The following is a 21447-nucleotide window of genomic DNA, read 5'->3' as shown; positions in this document are numbered from 1 at the left end:
TCAAAGTCAAACTGGACAATCAACTTTTGCTTTCATTAATCAGAGCGCACACTGTTAGGGATGGTTGTATGGGAATGAAATGCTTCTGCATTTGATGAGGTATGACATGAAGATGGTTGGCTACAACCCACGTCATGATTTAGGCCACTTTTATTACCTTGGTGGCTGGGGTTTTCTTCGGAAACGGAAAGGGGAGAAAGGAGAAAGACAATTTCCTACCATAAATGCAGTTACAAACAAAAAAATAGACACCGAGCGGTATACACATCGAGACCGTGAGGCTGTATGTAAAAACTTACTTTAAAGTACTGTGAGGTCCACTTGAGGGGGAGAAAGAAGAAAAAAAGAGATTGAAGTGAAAGAGGTGATAAAAGCGGCGGAGGATTGCCACTAGAGGGAGCCAGCATATCAAAGTCACACCGGAATTACGTGCGGTACACCTGCATTTTCTATTCTAAAAACAAATAAAACCTCCCAAAAATTACTAAATTGTGTGAAGTGGTATGTTTTTTTTCCTTAAAAAAAGAGTTTAAATTCACACATGAGTCCATTTACCCTTATATACTACACCCTCTGTAAAACTTGCGTCATTCATATCCTCTGCAGGCCGTGAGAAGGCGAAAAGTAACTTCACACGTTTATTTTTCTGTATATCTCATGATATTTAAAGTATAACTTGGAGGTTTAAAATCACCACATTGTCCTATTACCCATATTATTTGTGGTTTGATAGATGTTAAGTTTGGAAAATGTAATTTTTTGTTGAATCACTGTCCTGTTGTCAAATTGCTATTAGCATCAATGCCATATGGCGACCGTAACTTTTCGTCCTGTCGCTCAAATGAAGAGTCTAAGTACAATAAAGACAATTACATGAATTAATAATGGCCAATACATTTTCGTCATGTATATTTTCGGATTTAGCCTTGAAAAATGACACTAGTGGAATAGACCTTAAAAATCAGCATTAGTGAATTTCCAGCATTGCTGCCAAAACTGAGTGCGCTCAATAAAAGGCATTGACAAGGACAATAAATTATCAATAAGTGCATGCAATGCACACTACACTTCACACACTCACACTCATTGATTTAAGTGCGCTTATTACCGCACTCTCATTATGTGAGTGCGGCAGTGCTGGCAGATATGTATGTGTGTGTGTGTGTGTGTGTGTGTGTGTGTGTGCATGCTTGTGTAAATGACAAATTCATTAAGTGAAAGGGTGCAGTAATGCACAGTCCCAAACAGTAAATTCTTCCAATTATATTATATACCGTATTTCTGCAAATGGCGGCCAATCCGTGTTAATTCACTGCAGATGGGAAGAGGTATAAGTATACTAAAGGCGAGGCCTTAGTGAATTCATGTCAGGCTGACATAAATCAACACTATATTAATCAACAAACAAATCAACAAATACATAAATAGATTTTCCCCGTTGAAATTAAGAATCAAACTGTGAACTCAGAGTCAAGGCACAGTATATGATTTTACGAGCAATTATTTACAATATTTATGTGGTTTCACTAATTCTTTTACATGGCCTTTATGAAAACAAGTTTGTCGCCCTTATTAAGTGGACTATTTGGTGTGTGGCGTCTCTTTGGGGAATGACCACCATTTTGATGAAATAGGATACTTCTCATTTTAAAACACAAGCACAAAGATGTTTGTCAAGACAATCGTGAAGTGGACATGCATCAGAAACTAACTTTGTAACCAGATGAACTGTTGTCGTCTGAAAAGGAGGGGGGGGGGGAAACAGATTGAAAGAGGGCAAAAATAGTAAGACAGGAAATTCAAAACAGTTCTTAACAGGCCGCATGCAAACAACATGCTGAGCCGGCCCAAGCCTCCCCAGCAGCCATGACAGTGTTGACTAATGAATCCGTTGCAGCCTGACCTGTTTTTTAATCTCAAAAGGTACCACATTCACTGATTAAGAGTGGACTGGAGTTGATTTACACAATATTTGAAAAAATAAAAAAATAAAGCACATGGGTGACACTAAATAGAATCTAGGCCAACTAAATGTCTTGGATTGGCTCTGAATAAAGGACAGCAGCAGGCACTTTTTTACATGCACATCCCCCCTTCCAAAGCCACATACCCGCTTCATGATTGATGGAACTGACGACTTATAGCTGGACCACCACTTACCCATGAAAGGCTTGTCCGCCCTGATTCTCAACTAGGCCTCGCCTTTGTCCCATGGCCACCTCACAGGCATTCTCAGTGGAGTAGAGGTGGATGGGTGTGTTGTACACGGAGGAGTGGGGCGGGCCCACGGGAGGCGAGGAAGGAGGATGAGGGTGCGAGGAGGCGGGGGTGAAGGCGGATGACGGGGACAGGATCAAAGCGTCCGGGGATGGGCGCCAAGGATGGTCTGACCCGCAGTCCCCGTAGGGTCTGGGGGTCTTGTTGGGTGGGGAGGGGGTGGGTGTGATGACCAAAGGTTTTATGATGTCACATCTGTTCACCTGGCATGCAAATACACACAGCACAGCAGACACATGACAGTCACTGAAGCCTCTTTGGTACCCATTTGGTCGTACTATTTGGAAATTGTAAAAGTTTCAAATTTAAAGTGTTAATTTTCAATTTAAGAAAATACTGTATGCATATTCGGTGAACCTCTGCTATTGACTGAGGATAAGGAACCACACCTTGCCGCAAATAGTGTAAATCTGCGAGTAATTGACACACTCCTAAATAGTTTTAAAATCGCCCATAGAGGTCAAAAGATGGAGAACAAGCACTACTTTTCTATTAAATCGGGCTATAACTAAATTAATCTACATACTTCAACATAGTTCATAGCAGGTGCATTTGGAACATATCCATTGTTAAAAAAATGGGGGTGCACAGTAAATAGGTACAGAGGCATCGGCATGATTAACTGCACAACATTTCACGAGGTGTGAGTGGTATTCATGCAACACACACACACAAAAAAACATGTCAACATTTCACCATGCATTTAAACATTTACAAGGAGCTACACCCTGATACTCCAGATGAATCATTTCCAATGATATTGCAGTCATTTTAGAGCAAAGTTGAATTATTATCGCATTTCGCCAAATAGAATCGATCTGCACCTTGGTCAAATTCAACAAAATTGTGTTACAACACTTGTGCCACAACTTAGACCTGCTTTCAGCTGGTCTAACCTTTTAGCCACCTTCACAATGGCAAGCATGGACTACCAAATGCCCAAAAGTGTTAAACAAGGCTTGTTCCGGCCCGAAAATCAAGCCGCATCAGTTTTTATGCCCAAGTGCACATGATATAGAGCCCATTGTTTCCATAAAACGGCAGATAAAACTGCTCAGGAAACTTCTCGCAGTTGATGCATCTGATAGACTATTTAAGTGCTTTGCTGCTGCTGTTTTGCTTAGCAAATGAGTTTGTATGGGCTCAGCTGCTCGACTTTTCAATGTCTTTGAGTTGTCACTTTATTTACTAATGGGGAAAATTAAGCTGTCTCTTTGTCTTAGGTAGCTGACTAATAGAAAGATGGCGGATGTTTGAGGAAATACAGTACCCGCTATCATTTCTGCATTTGTTCGGACTGAATATCACCTGGCGTGTCACAGCCTTTGTCAATTATTGTTTTGTGATTCAAGCCTTAAAACAATAATACATATTGGAATCATACCTTGGGTGCCACTGGAGGAGCCTTAGAGGCACTGGTGACTCTGAAAAGACAGAAGAAGAAAGGCCCATCATTTCAAGCTGATATTACTACGCGCCAGACCATAAAAACCTGAGGAGCTCCAAACTGTCCTCCCAATGTACAATATGCATGCTTTAAAGGCAGCTATATTTAGTCACGGAAAGCATCCGCCAAAGTGATACGCTCTACTCTTTGATATCGTGACCACCACTTAAGGCCACTTGCTCCTCCAAAGGTCACCTGAGGAAACACTCTGCACGCTTTTAAATGCCCTCAGAAGTCAAGATAGTAAAGGTTATAAAGTCTGATGTAATAATAATAATAATACCTTTTATTTGAAAACGCTTTTCATCCCACTCAAAGACACTTTACAAGAGCATAAAAACACAGGATAAAAATGTGCATTTAAAACAAGCATACATAATTTACAAAAGCACATTTAGATGAACAAAAGAAAATGTGTAAAAGAGATTAAAAGGTATTAAAAGCATAGCGGAACAGGTGAGTTTTTAGGGATGATTTGAAGGATTGGAGGTCAGTACAGTTGCGGATGTGTTGTGGTAGAGCGTTCCAGAGGGTGGGGGCGGCGACAGAGAAGGCTCGGTCCCCCCAGGTTTTGAGCTTGGTCATGGGGATGGCGAGGAGGTACATCAGTGACGATGGCTCTCCTTGCCCAACAATATTGTAACTGCTCCATTATTTTTTCTTAACAAAGGAAAAATCTGACTGAGAAAGTGCTTGTAGCGTGGAAAGGCACTCTAGTGCATAGGATCTGGTTTTGTCCACTGCCTGACTGAACACCACTTTAAGGTAATTAAAACTGCCTAGTAACTGAAGAGGAGTCACTGCATTCCGACAAGAGCGAGCCCTTCTCAAAATGTCCTGCTGTGTTACTTGCCAGTGAGTTATTCCACCATGAGTTAAGCGAGGTCCCTTGATCATGTCAAGAGCTGGAGCAGCTAAATCCTGGCATGCCATAAAGTAACCAGACTAGTCCCACTGTGCTGACACAGTTCCTGGAAACTGCTACAATCCTATTTTAAGCGGGCACACGTTGATATTCAGTCCATACCAGAGGATTTGGGGCATTATTCTACAAGATGGGAATGTTTGTGAACTTCCCAGCAGGAGAAGTGGTAGTTAAGGATGGAACACAATGAGTGAACAGCTAAAATCTAGGATCTAAAAGACCTACCGGTACACCTCTGCACTTTGAGGCCAACGTGCTAACCAGTCGATGATTGGGCCACCCAATTATTATTATTATTATTATTGTTATTATTATTATTATGACAACATGAGGGTGGCCCGGTAATCAACTGGTTAGCATGTGGGCCTCATCGTGAAGAGGTGCATGGTTCGATTCCGGCTCTGACCCTCCTGGGTGGAGTTTGCATGTTCTCCCTGTGCCCATATGGTTTTTCTCTGGGTACTCCAGTTTCCTCCCACATTTCAAAAACATGCGTGGCAGGCTGATTGAACACTCTTAATTGTCCCTAGCTGTGAGTGTGAGCATGGATGGTTGTTCGTCTATCTGTGCCCTGTGATTGGCTGGCAACCAGATCAGGGTGTCCCCCGCCTCCTGCCCGAAGACAGCGGAGAAAAGCTCCAGTACACCTCGCGACATTTGTGAGGAGAGAGCGGATCAAAAAATGGATGGATGGATGAAAACATGATCTGCTCGGGGAAAAAAAGGCAGATCGGGAATCACCGCAATAAATTAATTCAATAAATCAATCTAAATTAATTTTTAAAAGAATCTAGAAAGGTTTACTTCCATTGCTGATTAAAAAAAAATCTCATAAAAATCTGTTCACCAGTGAAATGATGATGATACTTCTTTATTAATTTGGGATAATCCCCTTGAGATGCAACATCTCATCTGGGAGGAGGTCCCACAATGAAATGAATCACTGATGTGATCTGGTCGTAGAAAACAATAACACTTTTCAAATAGCTGAGTCTATGATTAAACCTAATTCACCAACATTGTATTATTTAGTCCAATAAATAACAAGGATTTTTTTTTAATGTTTGGTTTTCCTAGGTTGGCCAAAAGTGGAAATGATAGAGTTAAAATGTACAATTTGATGTCATCACTATCTGAGTCCGTTTCAAGATCCGAACTACAAAAGCAGACAAAAATCCACACCATTGGTAAGTTTCATTGCATTGTCATTAACACAACTGAAATGACTAAAAAAAATAAAAATAAATAAAATGGGAGTAAAGTGGACACAAACGGCAAACACCCATGTACACCAAGGTACGAGCTTCCCGGTTGTGAAACAATGGGCCCTCGCACACGCGTCCTATCAGATACTTTACACCCTGGAATGTTTGTCCCGAGCTCAACTGCATGAGGGCCACAGGAGAAAGTGGACGCGATACAGACGGCGTCAACGCGACACTGACAGGCGTAGCATTCATACCTCTTGAACACCCAATGGAAATATGTATCGAGGTCTTCTGGTATGTGGCACACCGAAGAGGGCTTTCATTAATCGTGAAAGATTTTTCCTTCCGTCACGCTCGAGCGTTAACTGTCAAGTAACTGTTAATTTGATCTTCGGTTCTATAAGAGGGGAAATACATCCGTTTGTGCGTCTCTGGCTATTTTAGTCGCTGCGAAGCATTCGGCGGTGACGACAGTAGCACTTCATCATTTGTCGTCATCGCGTTACCCATAAAGGCGTGGGTGAGCCTTCGTAGATGTTTGTTTGCGAGGGAAATAAACTACCGAGCAGATATTTGAGAGGCCACAGAGAGGAGTTATGTAACGAAAGTATTGTAAGGAATTACTAATATTGTGTTGGGCATACCATAGCCATCGCGATCTTGATGAATGCCGCTTTTTTAAAAGTGGCATTCATTTTTCTGTTGAAGACTTCTCGATTTCGAGGAACGTCACTTAAGTGGTTGCGGTGTGTGTGTTGCACTTGGGAGACACGAATCTAATTTATTCCCGAATTTGTCATTTAATTAATCTACCCTTAAAGAAATGAACTGAAATTCCATGAATCCACCACCATCCAAAAAATAAAAAATAAATAAAAACAGTCCTGTGTTGTAAGAAACAAACATAAAAACTGATAAAACACCATGTAATATTTTATACAGCAGAATTATTGTTTATACCAGTGGTCACCAAACTACGGCCCGCCTCCACATTTGGTCCGGCACCCTGAACAATACACCAGAGAGTCTTTTGATTTATTTTTCATCTATGTACAGTATTTTATCATAGAATTTGTCTTTTGCAATAAAATATTCCGTAGTTATGAACTATTTTCATGATTAACTATTAGCTAGTAACAATTTCATAAACACATGTAACGTGACATTTGTTCCATCCTTCTGCGGTCTGTGCCGTTATCTGGCAACCCCAGAAAAGAAAATCCTAAACCCATCCCTCTCAAAGAGAACGTAAACATGGCAAAAAGGTGAGGTAAGAGAAAAAAAATATTCAGAATACAGGGAATTTAACCCAAAATGGAGGAACAATTTTTTTTTCAAAGCAAAGAAAAGATTGTCTGTCTCATCTGTCGGTGGCGGTATGAAAAGAATACAATCTGCGGAGACTCTATGAATCCGTCACGACAACAAGTACGATTTTTTGCATGGGCAAATGAGAGCAGACAAACTGTCAACGCTAAAAAGAGGAACGTTAGCTCAGCAAAAAACATTTGTACGCCAAGCTCAGCTGAACCAGCCTTCTGTTCGGGCTAGCTTTCGGTTTGCTCAACTGATAGCAAGCAGCGGTAAGGAGAGTTGGTCAAGAAATACAGTACATGAATGCTGTCGCGGAGGTGGTGTGTCCCGAGAAGAAAGACGTCTTTAATACCGCAAGTGTATCAAAAAAGTTATTTGATTTTGTGTGGGTCTCTGGGAAACAATACATTTTTACGTCTAGGTACTCTTGCAGTCACACTTTTGCTGTTACAAACTGACCCCGGCCGCCCAATCAGAGAAGCGAAAAATTATGTGGCCCTCACAGGAAAAAGTTTGGGGACCACTGGTTAATACTGTAGCACAGATGTGCCCATTAGGTAGATCCTGATCTACCGGTAGATCTAAGACAGGTCCCAAGTAGATCCGAGGAGTGTCGAGAAGAAAAAAAACAAACAACCATTTGTGTGTCTTTGTACATGTTAGTAATATATTTTTTTGTGTTAATATACACTGCACACTAATCAGTCTCATTTTCACTAAAAAAATATTTTAAAAATAAAATAAAGCAGGTAAATCTTAAATTTGTGTGTGTGTGTGCGTGTGCACGCCGGTAAGGGTAGATCCCGTGAGGTTAGTTGATCAAAAAGTAGATCTTCGATCCAAAAAGTTTGGGCACCCCTGCTGTAGCACTATATTTCTGAGTTGAACATATGCCATTAAGGGGCGTGGCCTAGTGCTTTATACACGCGAGTGCCTATAGCAGCTCCTTGGGAGTATACATATTTTGTATTTCTGTGCTTGATTATTTGTACTGTTTAATAAAAGGATCCATGTACCTTCGTCGCTAAATTTGTAACAGCATTACATGGATTGCGAAATGAGCTACACAGTAAAAACAGCCACTGGAGACATCCGAGATTATTCGATAATTGTTCAAATAAATAAATAAAACAGGCTAGCTGACATGCCCCGCCCCCCAAACATATGCACATCATAAAATAGTGCACAGACAAGGCCATTTAGTGAAGTGGGGGAATAACACGGGCAAGTATGACACACTTTTAAACGTTTATTTGCACCTCATGAATGATTTCATGTCTTGGGTTAAACTACTTCTTGAATATTATTGATCATTTTACATACTTCATGACCGACAATCATTTATATTGTAAGCTGTTTTGTGTCATGATCGGCCATTTGGAATGCAAGCAATCATGTTAAGGTTGGCAAAAGTTTTTTTTTTTTGGTCCTAAAAAACGTTTTTTTTTTGGTTCTACCTTAATTTGAAGCAGACAGACCAACGTGATGAGGAGACGATGCCAGGACCAATCATTGCCACGTGTGCTTCACCACTTTGCTGCTCCGGCGTAAATTAGTTTGTGTGTTGATGACAAAGGCGGCTTGAACTTTGAGGGTAGATGAATCAGTTCGCATGTTGGATGCATGTAGGGTGTACCAAGTACAGCTGCTTAAACACCTGGGACCATGAATAGTTCATTCCAATAGTGGTCCACTTGGGCCCAAAAACTTCAAAGATGGCCCTTTCAATAACAAAAGAATTGCTCCCAGACAGAACAGACAGACCAACAGGAAACAAAAATGCATATATCATAGTCAACGTTTTTATTTTATTTTATTTTTTTATTTTATTTTATTTTAATTATATTTTTAAATCACATGCTTCTGCTTTTAAGAGTGGGTCCTATGCAGGAGACGTTAAAGAATAGGAATCCCTGCCTTCAAGGCTAACTAATTACTAATTACTAAGAGGAAGTATTAATTGGGGGAGGGCCAACCGGCATGAGAACATCCAAATGCTTTAAGCGCATCCAAATGGGTTTAATTAGACCATCGGCTCCACATAAGACCTTTTAAGCTGAAGTTGCTGTTCCAGAAAGCATTGCTTATCATACTGACACAATGTTCACTTAGCAATGCTATATTCAATACTGTATATGCTGAATGTGAAAAAGACAGCAAAAACAACAAACACCCTCTGTTAAAGGGGAGATGTTATGTAATATATATCTATATAGTAGGGTCTTTGGACTGCCTGTACACCCATTACGTATGAAATCACACAATGAAATAAATCTTTAGTGAGACGCCTAATTATGAAAATGTGTCTGTAAGCTAGCCGTTCCAAATGTTTAAAAATTGTGATGTCATTCGTCCACAAATGTACATTCCCTAACGCCTACGCAGGGACACTATCGTGGCAAAGCCAAAAGCTCAGCAGTTTCAGAAGAACAGATTAGCGTTAGCCTCTGATAAGTGGCACATACTTGTGAAGTTGTCAACAATGTGGTGGGCAGTATTTTTGTTAGGTGTTGTGTCACATACACAGATCCGTTCCGCAAAATGACCGGTGAAATTTGGCGGCTTGGTGATGAAATGCGGTTTCTAAACAGTCGATGTAAAGTCCATGTTTCAGTTGTCTCCTTTTAAAGGGGAAGTTAAGTGAAAAAGATTATTGGCAATAATAAGGTCAATGCGCCCCCCTACTAGTCTAAACATGGCATTCTGATTTATATTAAGGCTGTGGAATACTGTAAAGTAAGCAAGAAAATCTACCCGTTTTCATCCATCTCACAGGGCGGCCATTTTACCTTGTAATACAACTTGCCGTCGACTGAAAATGACATCACAGTGACTAAGGATTCGGCTTGAGAACGTCCACGACCAAACCCAGACAACAGGTGAGCCGTGATTGGTTCTGACCTATCCTGAGGGCACTGTGACGTGTCTTTCAGTTGATAACAAGTGGTAGCACAAGGCAAAATGGTTGCCGCCTTTGGTGGACAAAAACAGGTACACTTTGCTGCTTAATTTATACCGCCAAAACGCAATATTTTTCGACTAATGGGGGCGCACAGAATATATTATTGTCAAGAATTATTTATTTTACTTGACTTCCCCTTCAAGAGAAGAGGAACAGGACAAAAGGTGCAGAACAAACAATGTGTGATTGTTAAGAATGTTAAAATTTAGTTTCAAACACTTTGACTTTGTCCATACTTTGTATTTTAGCTCACCAATATAAATATCACTTATCAGTAAGAAATGCACTCTAGCCTGTAAAAATATTTGATTGTTTGCACATGTTGTCTCGCTTCGAACACTTTAAAACTGTAATAAAACATTTTGGATTTAACTCACGCCAATGTTCCTGTGGCTAACCACACAAACGGCCTTTTTGCTGACTACTGTGACATAGCAACAAAACAATAAGTTTTACGTTGACAATCCGCCTCTTCTGAGTTGGAGATAACTCGATTACATATATTGATAACAAATGGCATCATTGTGTACGTTTGCTCAATATTACACATTTTATTAATCATGACATGTAATCATGTTATCCACGCTGAACTAATAAAGCTAATGACCGTGTATATTTATTTTGAAAATTGTGTAATCTAAAGAGTGTTTTGATTAAGATTTATTTCCAAGCTATAATTAGGCGATAGCTTTTTTTGGAACGAAATCTCAGTGTGTCGTTTTCGTCAGGCTCATCTTGTCAGCCGAAAATTCATTTATAGTCATTACTAAGTAGTTGTGAGTAGTCCGTGTTTAATTATTATCTCCAAAACATCCCAAATGATCCTTCACAACGTTCCAGCTGCAGTGTTTGGTTATCATTCATCATGACCGACTGGCCTTGGGGGGACTGGTTTTAGTTTACAGAAAGATACATGAGAGAAAAGAAGAGATGGTTGAGCATGACATTTTTAGCCCATGCAGTATGACAACTATATTACGTTTCTCGCCACATATAGAGCGGATGTTTCAATAACATACAGTACAGGAAAATCTGAATTTAGAGTTGTGCGACTTTAGCGTGGTATCATGTCGGGCAATGCTGAAGTTTACCTGAAGATTCCCGTACTAATCTACAGTCATAAAATATACATTATGCCTGTAGGTACTCTGTTTTCTGTTTGTGTGTGTTGCTGTTCAGTGTGTGCGAAAGCAGCAGTTGTTGGAAAGTGTACAATTAATGCAACATTTATGCTAATTTCCGTTAGCTTAGCATTTCACATCATATTTTACAATCAAACTAGTGGACTCGTATGGTTTGGTTGGTCATTATGGTATCATCATTTGTCTGTTGTTTCATGAATCAGTTTTACAGTATACTTCAGGTGGGAGTTACAAATAAACAGCTTGAAGCAAGCACACTTTGACTCTTATCTGCACATCAATAGAGTGAGAACAGATGCTCGGGTATACTTTATAAAGTGTCATGTAACAGGTTCACGTTTGTTTTAATAACTTGAATGGTGTTTAAAGCATATCGAAGTTCATGTTCTCTTTGTATTATAGCTTTTATGATTTTAGGATTATGGGTGCGTCTCCAACATATCCCTTGTTATAAACGCGCAAAAACAAGCGATTTGCAAAAGACGGGCAGCGGCAGGTGCGTGTCTAAATGCAGCAACATTCTCCCGGTATTAGGACAGTACTGGCAAATACGAGCATGGCCAATAGCGACGGCGATGGGGTTTTAGATGATCTTTGGCGAATACTGCAGCCTCCTGAAGGACACAGACAGGTGAGGAGCTTTGGCTATGGAACATCACTGGCACGCAATCGCAACGGATAAAGTGACGACAGCAGCTGCGGGGGGAGACTTGGAAAGGGAAGGGAATTGCTAGACGCTACAGTAAAAAAAAAAAAAAACACTTATAATGTACGTGAAGTGATAGCTTACATACATTGTTGATTTGAGATGCAAGTTAAGTTGGTTGACTATCTCCAAACATTTGGATCTCAACTCATCTTTGTCCAGTGAAATTAATGGAAGTTTCATTCATCCAAAAAATGTTTTGGATTAAGAAAAGATACTCTACAACATTGTATTACTGTATATGAAAACAGGGAGCAATATTTCCATGTCAATCTCATCTGCTCAGGGCCTTCATAACTATTTTACCAATGGGTCTATTTTCTTAACCAATCAGATGCCGCTATAAAACAGACCTTTTTCTGTCTTCGGATTGGTTGGTCAGAGCTCTCAACAAGCACATCTGTGATGATCCGCACACTTGTCAGCATCTCTGTTGAATATGATGTATTTCATCTGTACGCTTCTGTCATGTTGCTCTGTGGCCAAGTGGTCAGTATGTCATCCTCACAGTTGTCAAGTTGTGGGAACAGCTCTGGGCTCTGGCCTTCATGCATTGTTTTTCTTTTTGGCTTATTTTCCTTCTGATACTATAAATTATCCTCCCACATAGTAAAATCATGCATGTTAAATTCACCAAAGACACTTAATTGTCCCTACGTGTGAATGGTCGTATGTTGATATGGGTTGACGAGTGACCAATCTAAAGTCTTATCTGCCTCCTGTCCAAAGTCAACGGTTTTTGTCATGTTATGATCGATTCCGAACTGCTCCAAATGAGTTTCATGGTTCTGTGCTGTTATCTTGTGTTTTTGTCTAGTATTGACGGTTTCTATAACTGTGATGTGACAGAGGTCTTATTAACCCGTTCAGGCACAGCGGTTACTACAGTGAACAGCTTATCATGTTATCAGGTTACAGGGTGCATGAAAGGGTTAGGGAGTAAATTTGGGTCATGGGAAGAGGTGGCTTTTGGTTGAGGGACTGAGCGTAAAAGATCGGGAACCAAATGACATAAATTAACTGTGTAGGTTTCCAATACATCAACCTCTGCATTAGCTATGAGGCGCTTGACTATACAAGCCAACGCAAGAGGACCGTGACCAAGTGGCATGTCCAGCGCATGTGCACGACACACATGACCGCCACACATGGCAAAGCGATTGGCTTCAAGTACGGGCTTCAAATACAACCAGGGGATCTTGCTATCTCTATTCTGAGAACGCAATGTCAACAAAATGAAAGCATACACCCCAACCCGACTCCAACTTCCCAAATAGAACCCCCTCGCTTGGTGGGCTGACTATGCCAACTTTCTGGACTAAAAAATAACTCAAGCAGCTGTCGGTTTCAGAGCTGTACACACACATACACACATTCATGTATATCTGTGTGTATATCTATGCTAAGCGGGGCAGGTTGCGCGCAATACTTAGTTGGCAGTGAGCATTCACGTGCAGTCTCTATTGCAATGGTACCTCTGTACTGTCCTAATGCGCCAAAGAGTTTCTTTGTGTTTACTCAACAAAACTTCATCTGTGTTTACGTGAGGACTAACAATGCATTTTTCCCCGGTGCATCACGTTACAGACAAAACAACACAAGTGCGGTGGTGATAAGTAACAAAGTACAAATACTTTGTTATTGTGCTCAAGTCGTTTTTCCGGGTAGTTCTACTTTACTTGCTTACTTTTCTTGTCTGCCGGCTCACGACTTTCCCCCCCACGCCCCTCTTTAAAAAAGGCATTTGTACTCTGTTTAATATTAAATTGCACATACAGGTAAGGTGTATCAGTTGTTAGCATATAAGCTAATTTTGATTTTTTTTTTGTTAGAAAGTTCACAATGTTTGGACAAAGCTTGTTTTGATAGCATAAAAGTTGAGTCACTACTCATTAGTTCTAAAATAACAACCTACAATGTGTAATGTGATTTTTTCCCCCAACATTCTTCTCAGTAAGATCACTATGAGAGGGACAAGAGGGAAACTACCGGTATGCTAAGTTACAGGTATCTTACAGGTACTGAAGCAAAGTTCAAAGTCAGTTTTTTTACCCCTAAGTGCAGCCATTGAATCAGAATTTGGAAGCGTAGACGTCTTGTCGTGTCTATACTTCTACTTAAGTAAAGACTAACTTTTACGCTATCAATGTAAAATGAGGAGCCCAAATAAAACTGCTAAATTAGCTAATGATGAATGTGAAAAAGTATGCCTCACTCTTATGCGTTTATTTTTTGTTTTGTTTTTAAGATGATGGTTTTTAGCCGAGTGGAGGGAAATGCATTCATCATGAATCATTCTTGCAGCCAACAACATATGAAAAAAATCCAAGGCGATGTTTGAAGAATATCTTGCTTCTGTTGTGTTGTAAATGCTCCAAAGTGGATGTCTGTTGCTGATTTTTGTGCTGAATAAATCCCCAATATCTCACTCAATCAAAATCATAACGATGGGTGTCTTACCCTTTCTCTTTTTGTTTACCAAATTTTTACCATGTGTGTATCATCCGAGGGAGTTGAAAAAAAAACTATTTTGACAACATAAGGAGAGAAACTGGCGGTCGAGTAGTATGTCGACCTCACAGCGCAGAGGTACGGGTTCGATCCCGGCTCCGGCCTCCCTGTGTGGGGTTTGCATGTTCTCATTGGGTCTGCGTGGGTTTTTGGGCCTACTGCCCGAAGACAGCTGGGATAGGCTCCAGCACCCCCAGCAACCCTTGTGAGAATAAAGCGGATCAGAAAATGGATGGGTGGATGAAAGGAGATAAACTACTTAAGAAATGGTACTCCAAACCGCTCAGACACTTCTAAATATCAAACACAGAGTATTTGGGAGTTGAGTGCCGAGACATGAGCTTAGCATCACTGCTGAGTCGTATGCTAGGTCTGTAAACCAACGCTACCGCAGGAAGGCAACACCAAGTCCCCGTGTGTAAATCCGCCGTTACCGCACGTCTGAAAAATCAGATTGTGCCTATCCATGATTTATTGTGGCCTGTCATTGTGGCTTTCCACATGAGCAGGCTACACCCCCACCCTGCTTCATGAGACGCATGTGACAAGTCCATCATTGATGCGCTGTGCCATAAAGATCAACACTGTAATTATGTGGTTGGAGCTCCATTCAACAGGGAAGATCTGAAAAAACAACAACAACAAAACAAACCTTCATCTTAAAAGCTACTTCCAAAGCTTTGTTCTTTGTGTGAAATCTTATTTACTCAAAGCGGGCATTCTTTTACTGCATACTGTCACGTCTCCTTCGAGCTCAAGGTGCTTCAGGTTCATTTTGTTTCATTTTTTAACAGCCTTAGCACCAAATAACATTAAATCTGCACATGCATGCAAGCCCATTAAAAGGACTTCCTGAGGTGAATGGAGTGTTTAGTTAAAAAAAAAAGGAAAGAATGTTGAATAATAAAAGGTCATTTAGTTACATTCCAAGGTGGTGGTGGGGGTGGGGGGTTAACTAAATACAGTATCAGTTAATAGTGAACCTCCGGAAAATTGATCATGTTTTCAAAACTCCCCCCTCCCATCTCTAAAACGTATTTTCAGCCGTTTTAAAGGAGTCTTATTATGCATTTTGTTCACAATTTAAAACAGTTTCCATTACAGCAAACTTATCATTATTAATTAATATTGATTAATGTGTTTAATTGCTGCCTCTAATTACTTTTCATGGAAGTATTTGTAGTGTGACTCAGGGTTAAAGTGGCATGGTAAACACAAGATAACCAACTGAACCAGAATAGGGTGGGGGCGTATTGCCATTGATAAGTGGGTATATCCTGTTGGCCTTTTAAAAGAAGTATTTTTTCCCTAATTTTGAATGCGAACCAAACTTGGGTGTTCATGATTAAGACGGGGGGAAGTTGCTGAACAGTGGTTATAAAATAAAAATTGCATATTAACTCCAGACATGTGCATGCCACATGTGTATCAGTGTAACAAGATAGCAGCAGCTGCTTTCACTGTACTATAAGTATCTCATCAAATTCAATTTCGAATGACAACCATGGCGGGAATGGAAAAATCAGTAGGTCAACTCGTTTTATTTGGATTTGTGCACCGAAATTAGCATAATGTCCTGACCCTTGCTGCCTGCCATCTGTAAGAGCATAAATGTGTTTTCCATCAACTTGAGTGTTTTTTATTTGTGCATTTTCTGATCTCAATGTTGTTTCTAGTCTGTTTTGCTACAAACCCATGTCTTTCGTTTAACAACCTAGCATGATGAGTTGATAATTAGTCTAATGGTAGCCTACAAATGCCTCAGGGGACTGTACAGCTTGGAAATTGACAAAAAAAATACCGGTACTTGGAAATAAAATGGCTTATGTGAAGTCAAATGGCATTATGCTCGCTGTAGTTAGCTAAAGCAAAGCGTGAGAATAGTAGAATCGACAGCTAACAGTAGCGGCTAATGCTGATCTGCTAGTTGCTCTTGGTGTCGTGACTTGTGATCAAAGATTAGCGGTTGAAGACACACAATTTGAAGCACAATCCAAAATTGGACACATTAAATACACGTTTTAAACCCCTTTGTTTTCTCAGTGCCAAATTCAACTCATTTTCTGCGCTCTGCAGACGTGGTTCGATCTGCAGAGCGCACGTGTGCCCGTGCAGCTGGTCAGGACGGCCGTGTCGCGGTCACCCCCCTGTTCATCAATTCGTTGTTGTCCTCACTCATTTTTCCACCCTTCCCTTCACATCCCTCTCACTAAGCCATTCTCTATATTTGAAAAGGGAATAAAAACCTATGTCCAGTTTAAATTCACATACCGCATTGCATAATTTGTCCTCTTACTGTTACATCTGCCAAATCAAACCCAATCAAAACGGACAAACAACGGTGAAAGGTTACAAAACATGTCAAACTAACAGAAAGTCGCAGACCAAACGGAAACCTTTTCCGTGACGCATGTAAAACTCTAAAGTCCAGATGTTGACCAAGGCATGACCGTGTTTGAATACACAGAATGTCTCGTCTGGCGCTGCCAGCGAGTGCCTAGCAACGCTAACAGAAAAGTCTGGTGGCTCATACATCGCAGCCATCTGTCCCCAATCAGACTGCTTGATCACAGTGTTAATAAAAATGATACTCGGACCACCTTGTTCTAATAAAACATGGATCTGTTTGATCAATGACAGAATTCATTAAATGCCAAAAAGTAAGAACACCCTTCCATGAGCTTTCAGCAGAAATAGTACATCGACCAACACTGTTGAATGAACCGCTATTATATTTCACGGTTCATACAGTACACATGCAAAATTCAAATTTAAGTTGCACACATTCAGTGTACAGTAGTAGCAAGTTGTGCCGCAACACAAAAGTCTGCTTAAAACAATGAAGCATAAGAGAATCAGTGTAATACGGTTTGTTCTTTTAATGTTTGTTGTTCCCACAGAGCAGGGATCATACATGCCTGTGAGTGTTGTTCTATGCTCAGTTTTACGAAACTTCAATTGGAAATTACAAAACTCGACACAAGCAGGCTTTGACTCTTATCTTGAGAACAGTACAAGCGAGCAGCTCTTTTTCGCTTTTGTGTCCTCACGGTGATGTCTTTCATTCCTTGGCAACGATCGCGAGAACACGTCGTCAGGAATATTTCAAATAGTGTGTTTTAAATTGTTTTTATAGGATGTCACAGTGGTAAGAAGGTGAACAAAAGGGTCCCGTTTGGCGGGTAGGTCTGGAACATAACCCGCATGATCGTCTGAGCATTTTGGAAGACAGTAGATGGGATTTTCTCATCCCCACAACCATCCAAGCAAAAATAATCTTAAAGATAACTACACTATTTTTTAAAAAAAGCAGCGTACTCTGTGGTTGTTCTAAAATTATTTATTTGTGCTTCTCTTCTATACCTTTTATGCCCCATTATTTTATTCTTCAACATGGACTATGTCCGATCGGACTATAATTGTTTTCGCTTATCCCAGGTTGATGTGACCTTTGACTTTGATTTAATCAAAAAGCAATTATCCCCCCCTAAACATAAACATAATCAACAGACTAAAAAGTCATTAATCAGTCACGTGTGAGACTTACAGTAATGTGAGAACGTACAAAACTCCATCCGTGATTGTATACATTTTCCATCAACCATTGTGATAAATGGCTACAAGTTCTCTTTACACATGAAATCGTTGTAAAAAGCACTTGGACCCCCCCCCCCCATCCCCAACCACCACCACCCCACCCCTACCCCAAATGAGATAGCATTTAATCCTGAACACACTTACTTCTGTAGGGTGAGGCTGAGATTGCCCGTGCAGTTCTTGATCTTGTTCTGGGCCTCCAGGTGGTTCATCCCGTCAGTGGCGATGCCATCGATGGACAGAACTTTGTCTCCGATAGCGACGCCAGCTTTGGCCGCTTTACCGCTGTCGTTCAGCTGCACAAATGAGATAAGGACAAGTGGTTTGATTGACATATGGGTTTGTCTGGAAATGATCAAATTCAACCAAGCTTGGATGTTTAACCATATCATAGCTCTTTGTTAGCGCACCTCTACAATATCACGGCAGTACATATGGTTAATTTTTGGGGTGCTGCGATGCATCGGAAAGACTGTATAACAAAATGAGAATGTCCACAGCTCACACACAGACACACACCTAGACTCTTAAAGACATGTGCAAATACACAGAAACTATGATGCGCATAACCTTAAAGCTTTTGCCTATCATCGTACTGAAACTAAAACAATCATGCAAGCCTAAACTACGACACTTGATTGAACATTCGTCTTGCAATCTTCACCTGTTCAGTCACAAGGTTTGACAGATGAGCGAAAGACCGAGCTCAAATATAAAAGCAGCTGAAGTACAACAATGTGAGGTAGAATATAGCCAACAAATATCCAAAGCAGAATCCTTAAGAGGTTAAGACTTTTGCCCTTTCAAAGACCCTACAAATGGCAGGAGTGTAAAGAAAGAAGGAAGGTTCTTCGGCATCTTACCTTCAATCGCGAGCGCAACAGCCAGTAAGCCTCGAACCAGTTAAAGGCATGAATGACAACGCACCCTTTAAAAGGAATTGTTAAAAAGGTGACGCCGGATTTATGAGGCGGTACGCAGAAACAAACCGGTTTATAGTCTTTGGGACAAACACCATGTAAGTCTTGGTTTGTATGCGTACCTGACACCGCTTGGTGTTGCCTTCGATGTTTGCTTACACCGTTCATTGAGCCACATTGAAAAATGACAACACTCGCAGGGAGCTGCTTTAGGCCACAACTCATGTCCAGACGTTGACATACAATACAGACTAATTGGCCAACATACAAAAAATTCAATATGTACAGTTTTTACACCTTTAAAAAATCTGTTTATTTATTTACATTGTCTTTTATGATGTTTTGATACAATCTAGTGTGATGTTTCTTTTTAAGAACAAAAAAAGGCAACCAAAAAAACCCAAAAAACAAAGGTGTGGTGGTTTTTGGGTGCTAGAAATGATTGTATTTCAGTTTATTTCATATTCATGTTCATATCTATTCCACATGGGTCCCAAATGCAAGAATTAGAATGCATTACATGAGCACATGCTAATGTTTCTTCCACGTTCCAACACCAAGATACAAACTCTTAGGTTATGTAAGCACTTTGTAATATAAACCAGACTACTTTCTTATCAGCAGACTGTGGGCGGACAGTAACGCGCGAAGGATGTTACACCCTGTATTGCTTGTCTACTACACCAAAGAACTGCACCCCCCCCCCAAACCCCCCACACACACCTAAAAAAAAAAAGAGCTTTATTCTGCTTATATGTTGGCTTAGCGACTTTTATCAGCCTTTACGTACTGTGCAAGTGTAGCTCTGGTATTTCTCTTGCCACACAAAGGGTCTGAGAGGGGTCTAAAGTGGCAGTGAGGTCATTTGTTTCCTTTGACACGATGAAAAGGGACCACCCACACCTTAGCGACGCGAACCTCTCCCCTTGCAAATAACCCATCTGATCCCACGGCATCCACAATAAAAAGCATAGAAGAGATGTTAGCTTTTCTTCACCCTTCTGAAATATTATCTCACACACATATAGAAATGACCCGACATAGTGTATTCAAGACAAGACACTCAAGCACCGATTTAAAAAAAAAAAAGAGAGAGAATGGGATTAGTGTTAATGCTCTGTGGTCATCGACCATTTATAGTCATATTTTCCCAACACATGCACACGTTAAATCACTCGTGTGTTCACTGAGAGGAAGTTGCTCTGATTTGACAATAGTTCAACTCAAAACACCTCACATTTGAAACTAAAACAGGATTAGTATCTGTCAAGCTTAAAGGCTTCATTAGATTTATATTTGTGGCTTGATTGGTAGTAATTAATTAGTTTAGCTTGGAAAAATGTATTGACGCAGAAAAAATACACCTCTTTACTAATATATTACACTTTTGTGACAACATTACGTCCATGTTGGGTCCAATGAGATGTAACGCGTGTAAACTCAGTTCCGGAAAATAGGCCGACATTCAACGACGGGGACACAAAGACACAATACTTTGCAAAACTTTGCAAGGGGACAACCATAAACGACAAACAATGTGAACAGTGGCGTTTTTTACAAAAAGTAGACTTACGCAAGTTTCGTGGCACCTCCAATGTGCCCAAGCAGAGAGGCGCACGTGTGCAATGAACATTTCAGGAACAAGTAAAAGTGTACAGATTGAGATGGGACATGCCACACACGTGACATTGAAAAACAATGCTGTGCCGTGTATTTTTAATGAGGATCTATGCCTCCTCTCAAACCTTCGCCATCGCTGGCTCAACTTGTCGGGCGTTATATCCAAAATGCGAGCAAAGGCGCTGCTCATAAATTAAGCCGCTGTTATACCAGAACAAAAGCAGCACTCTTCTGATCATGGACGCAAGGTAGGATTTATTAATGCCGAGATTATCCATGCGTGTGTAGCTCACAAACTAGCACCATGTTTTCTGAGGCGGTGTGCCAAGCCTGACAGCATGCTGAAGGGTGTACACGAGCCTCAAATTTCTGCATGGGAAATTAAGCTAAGTCCTGCATTGGACAGGAATTGAACCCGGGCCAACTGCTTGGAAGGCAGCTATGCTTACCACTACACCACCAATGCTACAAAGTCTGAGAAACATTAAATAATAGTGAGTGGATCAGCCATGAGCCAAAGGCGTACGCACGGTGTGTGTATTTACATACCTATACTCTACATCTGTGTTCATTTTATAAGTTTCAATTGGGTTTGGTTTTCTTCTCCTAGTGCACCATTTATTAGGGTAAATCTTTACTATAATTATTATAGTTCCTCATTTGCACCTTGAGCAATTTATATGGACCCTCCACATGGCAGAGTTTAACATTTTTGGAGCGCTCCAATACAATTAAGTGGTCTGAACAATGCAAACTTTCCAGCAAAAGAAGCGACGTGATGACACAGCAAAAGGTTCCCAAACACACTATCGCTTTGA

General features: G+C 40.6%; 1 protein-coding gene and 1 non-coding gene across 8 annotated transcripts in view; both read right to left on the bottom strand.

The window, feature by feature from the left end:
* The window catches only part of pdlim5a (PDZ and LIM domain 5a), a 39253-nt gene that overhangs the window by 12787 nt on the left and 5019 nt on the right, over positions 1 to 21447 (bottom strand). For 2 of the 7 annotated variants that reach the window (XM_052068633.1, XM_052068634.1), the window contains 3 exons: positions 18234 to 18385; positions 3662 to 3701; positions 2161 to 2480 (listed from right to left, as the gene is read on the bottom strand). In XM_052068633.1, the coding sequence (XP_051924593.1) occupies positions 2161 to 2480; positions 3662 to 3701; positions 18234 to 18385 (512 nt within the window). Of the gene's footprint in view, positions 1 to 157; positions 185 to 299; positions 321 to 1712; positions 1739 to 2160; positions 2481 to 3661; positions 3702 to 18233; positions 18386 to 21447 lie in introns of all 7 variants that reach the window. The other 5 variants (XM_052068636.1, XM_052068637.1, XM_052068638.1 and 2 more) reach the window with 5 other exon arrangements.
* On the bottom strand, positions 21024 to 21095 carry trnag-ucc (transfer RNA glycine (anticodon UCC)). Its single transcript has one exon. It is a non-coding gene; the product is annotated as a tRNA-Gly (tRNA).

The sequence above is a fragment of the Hippocampus zosterae genome, chromosome 6, assembly GCF_025434085.1.
Source record: "Hippocampus zosterae strain Florida chromosome 6, ASM2543408v3, whole genome shotgun sequence".
Lineage (NCBI taxonomy): Eukaryota > Metazoa > Chordata > Actinopteri > Syngnathiformes > Syngnathidae > Hippocampus > Hippocampus zosterae.
The sequence above is the reverse complement of the archived record's forward strand: the minus strand, read 5'-3'. Positions and strand labels throughout refer to the sequence as shown.